The sequence below is a fragment of the Perognathus longimembris genome, chromosome 20 (assembly GCF_023159225.1).
Source record: "Perognathus longimembris pacificus isolate PPM17 chromosome 20, ASM2315922v1, whole genome shotgun sequence".
Classification (NCBI taxonomy): domain Eukaryota; kingdom Metazoa; phylum Chordata; class Mammalia; order Rodentia; family Heteromyidae; genus Perognathus; species Perognathus longimembris.
This window is the reverse complement of record NC_063180.1, coordinates 27,918,178-27,926,529: the sequence shown is the minus strand read 5'-3', so window position 1 is coordinate 27,926,529 and position 8,352 is coordinate 27,918,178. Positions and strand designations below refer to the sequence as shown.

The 8,352-nt window shown below is 42.5% G+C and overlaps 1 protein-coding gene across 1 annotated transcript; it reads left to right on the top strand.

Moving 5' to 3' along the window:
* The first annotated feature begins 359 nt into the window (after window positions 1-359).
* C20H19orf18 (chromosome 20 C19orf18 homolog) lies at window positions 360-6,241 on the top strand. Its single transcript, XM_048369030.1, has 4 exons — window positions 360-372; window positions 1,940-2,039; window positions 4,530-4,696; window positions 6,126-6,241. Exons 1-4 carry the CDS (start codon window positions 360-362, stop codon window positions 6,239-6,241), a joined length of 396 nt encoding a protein of 131 aa, XP_048224987.1.
* The last annotated feature ends 2,111 nt before the right edge of the window (window positions 6,242-8,352 follow it).

Genomic DNA, 8,352 nt, shown 5'->3' with positions numbered 1-8,352 from the left:
TCCTCTCTTCTCTCCTCTCAAGCATCATAAACTTTATAAACAATGTCAATAAGTTGCTTCCTCTACCTGTTGAGATTACCGTCTTGATGATAGGAGCACTCTGACCAATAAAAGTTGTATCAATTATATGCAGGTTCTCAGGAGTTTCCAGGTCAGAGTTGGTGAATTTCCTTGCAAGCCTCACTAATCTATTGTAAAATTCCGAGTGTCCTGATTAGCCTTTTGTTGCAATTCTTGCTTCTCTGCTTGGGTACTCCTCTGCAGAGTCCCATGGAGATGCATGCACCTCTGGTAATGATTTATCCTGGCATTACCTTCATCTACTACATTAGGATTCCCAACTTGGTTACCCTGTTGATATGGCCAAATCAGGTAAGAAGTCTTTGGTTAGGTTTTACTTCAGAGTGCTGTGTCTCCTCTTTTCTTATTTATTGTATGTCAGTGTTCATTGGCCACAAACAAGTTGTTCAACAAAGTTTGCTAACAGGGAAGACTATTTCTGTCCTCGACTCCTAACTGGGAGAGTCTCAGCTCATCTTCATTTATGCCTCCTCCATTCTTCTCATTCCTCCAGGAGAAGGTGTATCCATAGCCTGGCCATCTGAAGGAGGGCGGGGCCTGCAGCACAGCCTGGGTAAAAGGATTTATTATACTCAGATTAATAAGGTCTTCTTGCACCTCTTCCAGGGCATGGCTATCCCTGCTCACAAGAGGTTTTGACTTTTAATCTACAATCAACTTAGTTTCTGTCTGTTTAGACTGTTATGCCTAAACATGTGGGATTTCATCCCATTTACCTCATTTCTGTGAAAATGACTCTAAATGCAAGATTGTATAACAGTTCAACTCTAAAGGCTATCTCTCCTCAGTTTCTCATGGTTTACATAGGCAGGCTGGGTTGCAATAAAACTTCATTTTCCTTGTAACTATTTGTTTATATTTATATTTGTATATTTATTTTTATTTATATATTTATATTTATATATTGTAACTATTTGGTAATTGTTGTTTGGTTCAGTTTGTACAAATAATAATTCTGTGGTTTTTTTCCAAGTTTCAGCAAACACCAAGGACAATACACCTGAGCCTACAAAGAGCAGCCATGCCTTTTTTGCCTTCTCCATAGCTACGAGGGCTGGCGAGTCTTGGAATGCAGGTGCCCAGAATGCCCTACTAACTTGCCCTATACTCACCTTTCCTCCCAGCACCACGACTTGAGAGTGCTAGGGGGTCACTCTTCCTTCAGCTACATAGGTGACAGGTGTTACCATTGGATTCAGTAGTGGTTGTTATATCTAAAGGTGATGATTGGGTCAGTATATAGATGGCAAGTACAGGGGTCAGTATATCTGCAGGTGGCAGGTGCTTCAACCTATGTCTGTGTAAAGATTACAGGTGTTGCAGGGCCTGTATATCTACAGACATTAAATGCTGCTCTAGGGAATAACATCCACTGAGAGCATTTACTAGAATATCAAGAATGGGTGATGACCACCAGAATGGAGTCAGGGATTATTCAGGTGCTTTGTTATTTGAGCTACACTCCCAGTTATCTTTCTGCATTGATATATTTTTTAATGTAGGGTCTTATGTTTTTCTCCAGGGCCAGCCTGGACCATGATCCTCTTATCTGTGGCCACCTGTGTAGCCAGGATCACAGTCAAGCCCAGTTTATTGATTGCAATAGTGCTTTCACCAACTTTTTGCCTGGCTAGTCTCAAACCACGATTCTCCTGATCTCTACTTCCTGAGTACCTGGGCTTACAGATGTGGGTGGCCTAGTCTTGGTATTTTATTAACAGTGTTATTTTTCCAAGTATTTCTGGTTTTATCACTATTTTTCTCTGTAATAGTGTTATTAACAAACATGAAAAATGAGAAGAGACACAGCTAAGATGACATTTTTTGAGAATTTGTTTTCTTTCCATTTTTTTTGCAGTAATTCCACGTAGACCTATTCTCGCTCAAGTAATTTTCATTGCGTGTATATCCCTCAGCATTGCCGTTATATGTGGCATCTTGGTCTTCTATATAATACAGTAAGTTTGTGCTAAATAATGCCAGCCACCGTTAAGTGCCAATACGATTTTGCTAGGGAATTACTTAGTGCCAAAGGATGACGACAATGATTCTTATAACTACATTATCATCGCAACTATGAATTTACAGTCCAGCATTTTTCGAAATCTTTATTGAACTTACATTGGGTCATGGTATAATGAAATAAAATAAACAGGACAGAATAAAATTTAGTAGACTAGAAAACATCAGAAGCTGAGTGTTGTGCCGCACACCTCTAACCCCAGCCTTTGGGAAGCTGATGTCATTATTTTTCACACACATTCTCAGCTTCTTTAGTATTTTTGGATAAGAAAAATCTCTTAACATTTAGAAGAACTGTTGGATTCTGTCTTTATAATTTTGGTATTTGGCTTATTGTAGATTTTTATGTTCATATCAGATTTAAAAAAAAATAAAAACAGTGAGTAAACTATCTTCATTCCTGGGTGTTTTGGGGACCCTTTAAGTTTTTTGACCCAAGGCTATATCTCTTCTCTCTCTGTCCCAGTGTCTTGTATTTAATGTTTGTGGCCAGGAAGTTCTTGCCATCTCACTGCATGCTTCTAGAATGTCCCTCCCTTTCTTCCATCTCTGCTCCTTGGAACACAGATAAGCGAATCCTGAGTATTTATATATATTTCTTTTGGCTAAGTCGCGTAGACCTAAGCAGGTAGGCATATCAGCAAAAAGTAAAACACTGGCATCTACTTCCACACTAAGCAGGGAAAGCCATTCAATGATCTACTTTCAGGACTGGACCCACGGGGACATAAACCAGGCACCACCTCAGGGGCATTGACGGACTCAATAATCAGGATACAGACTAGGGTAGCACTTAAATTTTAGATTAGTGCCAAACAATATCCATGGTGAAAAGAAAGTCAACATTTTAAGTATAGGGTCAGTGCCAGTGCTTGGCCAAACCATAATAGAGTCTGAACTGAAAGAAAAGTCAGTCATCAGTAATATCCATCTGTTTTTATTTAAAATGATGATATTTTGTTTATCATGGATTTCTTGGCCATTATTATTATTACTATTATTATTATTATTATTTGGCCATGGAGCTTGAACTCAGGGTTTGGGTGCTGTCCCTGAGCTCTTCAGCTCAAGGCTAGTGCTCTGCCACTTGAGCCACTGTGCCACTTCTGGTTTTCTGGTGGTTAATTGGAGATAAGAGTCTCTGGGGCTGGGGATATGGCCTAGTGGCAAGAGAGTTTGCCTCGTATACATGAGGCCCTGGGTTCGATTCCCCAGCACCACATATACAGAAAACGGCCAGAAGTGGCGCTGTGGCTCAAGTGGCAGAGTGCTAGCCTTGAGCAAAAGGAAGCCAGGGACAGTGCTCAGGCCCTGAGTCCAAGGCCCAGGACTGGCCAAAAAAAAAACAAAAAAACAAAAAAAAAGAGTCTCAAAGATTTTCCTGCCCTGGCTGGTTTTGAACTGCGGAGCCAGCCTTGACATGCAAGTCCATGAGACTTATATCACCAAAAAGCTGATAATAGAGTTCTATTACTCAAGTGGCAGAGTGCCAGCTTTGAGTGCAAAAGCTCGGGGACAGCACCCAGGCCCTGAGTTCAAGCCCCAGTACACATACACACACACACACACACACACACACACACACACACACACACACACACACACACAAACTCACACTCTTTCTGTTTTTCTTCACTTACCATCATGTATAAACCATTTCTTTTTCTTTTATTTTTTTATTTTTTTGGCCAGTCCTGGGCCTTGGACTCAGGGCCTGAGCACTGTCCCTGGCCTCTTTTTGCTCAAGGCTAGCACTCTGCCACTTGAGCCACAGCGCCACTTCTGGCCGTTTTCTGTATATGTGGTGCTGGGGAATCGAACCTAGGGCCTCGTGTATCCGAGGCAGGCACTCTTGCCACTAGGCTATATCCCCAGCCGCTTTTTTGTTGTTGTTTTTTTTTTTTGCCAGTTCTGGGCCTTGAACCCAGGGCCTGAGCACTGTCCCTGATTTCTTTTTACTCAAGGTTAGCACTCTACCACTTGAGCCACAGCGCCACGTCCAGCTTTTTCTATATATGTGGTGCTGAGGAATCAAATTCAGGGCTTCATGTATATGAGGCGAACACTCTTGCCACTAGGCCATATTCCCAGACTACTTTTTTCTTTCTTTCTTTTATTTTGTTGTTGGTCTGAGGGCTTGAACTCTGGGCCTAGGCACTGTCCCTGAGCTCTTTTGTTCAAGGTTGGCACTCTATCGCCTTGAGCCACAGCACCGTTTCTAGCTTTCTGGTGGTTAATTGGACATTCCTGCCCAGGCTGGCTTCAAACTGTGATTCTCTGATCTCAACCTCCCGAGTAGCTAGGATTACAGGTGTGAGCTACCAGTGCCCAGCTCAAACCATTTCTTTTTAGTCAGAAAGTCTCATAATTAAAGCCTGACTATTCCTGTGGAAACTGCTTCTAAGTTCATCCATATCCTTCTCTAGTCTACTGGTGAAGTCAGAGGAAAGCCAGCAGCTTGCAATGCTCTATGAGAATGTTGAGATACCGTTCTTAGGCGATGAAAAGGAGGGCTCTGAGGACGACTGCCTGGAGGAGTCTGCTTACCTGCTTCCAGAGAATGAGAAGGAACTGGGAAAGTTCATTGGTTCAGGTAGAGACCAGTTTGGCTTGTCAGATCTAAGGTTACAAGACAACTCAATTGGCAATAATGAATGGCTTCATTTTCAAAGGTAGTAATAGGGCAAGGTAAGAAAGATAGAGACTTAATTTGTACTTCCATAAATATAGCTGTTTTCATGCAGTCAAAGGAGAGGTAAACAGATTGGTTCCTTAATGCAGGACAATTCCAAGGATCTTAAGGTAATGTTTAGGAAACTTTTCACACTGAAGCCTTTTCTTTACACACACTTGTTCCTATAACATTATTATTACATTTAGAAAAAAAAGACAGGAAGGGGCTGGGAATGTGGCTTAGTCGTAGTGTGCTTGCCTAGCATGCATGAGATTCTGGGTTCGAATCCTCAGTACCACATAAACAGAAAGGGCTGGAAGTGGCTCTGTTGCTCAAGTGGTAAAGTGCTATCCTTGAACAAAATCACTCGGGGACAGTGCTCAGGCCCTGAGTTCAAGCACCACAACGACTGCCCTCCCCCCGCCCCCCCCCCCAAAAGACAGGCAGTAATGTGAGATCATTGGTATGTGTTACTGTTAACATTCCCAGGAGAGAAAAGTTTTTTTTGTTTGTTTGTTTTTTGCCAGTCCTGGGTCTTGAACTCTGCCACTTGAGCCACAGCACCACTTCTGGCCTTTTCTGTTTATGTGGTGCTGAGGAATCAAACCCAGGGCTTCATGCATGGTAGGCGAGCACTCTACCACTAAGTCACATTCCCAGCCTGAAAAAAGTTTTAATGTCATTTTCTTACATCTACTTATGCCTTCTCTAAATTATTTAACAGCTGGGCATTTGTAAAGCTTGAGTATAGGAAGTGGGAAAATAATTTTAAAATTCTTCCTCGGCAGAGTGTGGTTGGTGCATGTCTATTATATTATCATAGTGCTTGGTGGCCCAGGCATGAGGACTAAGTTTGAGGTTATCCTGCGTTACACAGAGACCTAGTTTCAAAAACCAAAAATGAGGAAGTGCAAGTATTACTCAAGTAGTAGACTACCAGCCCTGAATAAAAAAAATAGAAAGAATATAAAAATGAACATAAAAACTTGTCATTTGTGGGCTGGGAATGTGGCCTAGTGGCAAGAATGCTTTCCTTGTATACATGAAGCCCTGGGTTTGATTCCTCAGCTCCACATATATAGAAAAATCCTAAAGTGGTGCTGTGGCTCAAGTGGTAGAGTGCTAGCCATGAGCAAAAGGAAGCCAGGAACAGTGCTCAGGCCCTGAGTTCAAGCCCCAGGACTGGCAAAAAAACAAAACAAACAACAACAACAACAAAAAACCTTGTCGTTTGTCAAACAGCATTCATGATCTCTGACAATCTCATTGCTTTTATTTTTCATACTTCCCCACCACCACTCCTTTTGTCTTCCTGTACTGTAGTCTCAACATAATCTCTACATTTTAGTTATTAGAGCAAAGAGGAGGGAAAACAGTATAAAGAAGAAACAGAGAGAACAGCAACATTTACCCACGTCGAGCATCGAGCAGGACGTGTACAGTGGAACAATGGAAAGTCTGTGAAAGAGATGCCAGATGTGCCAGCCACGGTGGAGAATCAAATTGCAGGGGTGACAGAGGGTGGAGACACGAGCAGGACTTGCTCCCCGAGAAGCACTGCACAGGGAGAAACATCAGAGGGATGTGACAGAAAATAAATGTATATAATATGCCCAGTGATGCTTCTTGGTGCTCATAGACCTTAACTGGAAAACAGAATCCAAGTCTGTTAAAGGTAGAAAAGAGGAATGGGCAGAATTTTCCTTTCTGGCTGACCAGAAATTCAAATAATTTCTTTGGCTAGCCCTCCAGACCGTATCAGCAAATTTCTTTCATTAAACAAAACTTGCCTGGTGCTATTTCCTATTGACTACAGTTATATGACTTAGGGGTCCCATTTATGCCATTAATGGAAAATGGATTTAGGTTAACTTAAAAATGAAGCTATCTGGGCTGGGAATGTGGCTTAGCGGTAGAGTGCTTGCCTAGCATTCATGGAGCCCTTGGGTCTGATTCCTCAGCATCACATAAACCAAAAAAGCTGAAGTGGTGCTGTGGCTCAAGTGGTAGAGTGTTAGCCTTGAGCAAAAGAACCTCAGGGACAGTGCCATGACTCTGAGTTCAAGCCCCAACACTGGCAAAAAGAAAAAACAACAATGAAGCTACCAAGCGTTGGTGACTCATGCCTGTAATCCTTGCTACCTAGAAGGTTGAGAGGATCATATTCAAAACCAGCTTGTACAAGAAAGTCTGTGAGACTCTTACCTCCAATAAACTACTCAGAAAAAGCCAAAGTAGCGCTGTGCCTTAAGTGGTAGAACACTAGCTTGAGCAAAAGAGGCTCAGAGACAACACCCAGGCCCTGAGTTCAAGCCCCAGGACCAGCAAAAAAAAAAAACCACCCCAAACCCTAGATTCAAGTCCCCTGACATGTTCTTTTAGTTTCTGCCCTTCCTAAATTAAATTTAAAAAAAGAAATAAAAGGACATAATACGAACAATGGTACTATGTGCTGGATGTTGGGACAGTTCATGATGCAAGCCAACAGCTCGCATCTGCTTGGGTAGTTCAGCCAAGAGAGGACCTGCTGTGGATGGGTGGACACCATGTGAGTCCGGGCACTCCATGGAGTCACATTCCTATAGCCAAGACCCATCTTCCGTGCTCCTCCCTCAGCTTCATCCCCCAGGTGAAAGCCACACCAGCTCTGAGACAATCCCAGCCCAGGAAGTCTGCTCAACCTGCTAGATACACATGGCATACAAATGACTTAAGGAAAAAATGGTTCTTACAGTTTTGACAGCTGGAAATCCAAGGTCAGGGTGACAGCCTGGGTGGATTCTGGTAAAAAAGAGGAGAAAGATTGGAGTGGACACATTCAGGGTTGTAGCACCTGCATGTACATATATGCATATACATGCATGCATACACATACTTGCAATACTGGGTAGTAATATATGTGCATATGTATACATAGTTTCAGTACTAGGTGGCACTAATATGTGTATTTACAAGTGCATACTTGTGGTGCTGGTAGTGCTGCAGTTTGAGGTCAGTTTGCTAGGCAGGCACAATACTAAAACTATCCTTGCCCCTTTTTTCTTTAGTTATTTTTCAGGCAGGGACCACAATCTTCTTTGTTGAGATGGGGTTTCTCTGCCCTGGCTGGCCTGGAACCTCAGCCCTCCCAGTCTTCACCTCCCTGAGTAAGTGGTTACAGGCCTGCAAGAGTAGCTGCTTCGAAAATATTTGAGTAACTCCCCTGTTCTCCTTACCTACTCACAGCTGCTTGTTGAGGAGCAGCTTGCTCATTTGAGAGACAATATGGCAAAGCAAACATAAATATTTATCAGCAAATAATAGCATTCACAGGAGGCTGAAATCAGAGGATCTTGGTTTGAAGCCAGCCAGGGCAGGAAAGTCCATGAGACCATCTCCAGTTAACCACCAGAAAAACAGAAATGGAGCTCTGGCTCGAAGTAGTAGAGCACTAAACCTTGAGTAAAAGAGCTCAAAAAAAATTGACCAAGAGTTAAAGGAAGTATCAGTTTATTTGTATTCACTTTCTGCGAGAGAGGTGCCAAATGGGCAAGCTTGGCACCATGTAATAAACTTTTTTTTCCTGCCGGTCCTGG

What these genes read in the sequence shown, in the direction of transcription:
- C20H19orf18 (XM_048369030.1), top strand. An exon ending in TTGGTCTTCTATATAATACA is followed by an intron (nt 2,040 to 4,529) that starts GTAAGTTTGTGC and finishes ATCCTTCTCTAG; the next exon opens with TCTACTGGTGAAGTCAGAGG. An exon ending in GGGAAAGTTCATTGGTTCAG is followed by an intron (nt 4,697 to 6,125) that starts GTAGAGACCAGT and finishes TCTACATTTTAG; the next exon opens with TTATTAGAGCAAAGAGGAGG.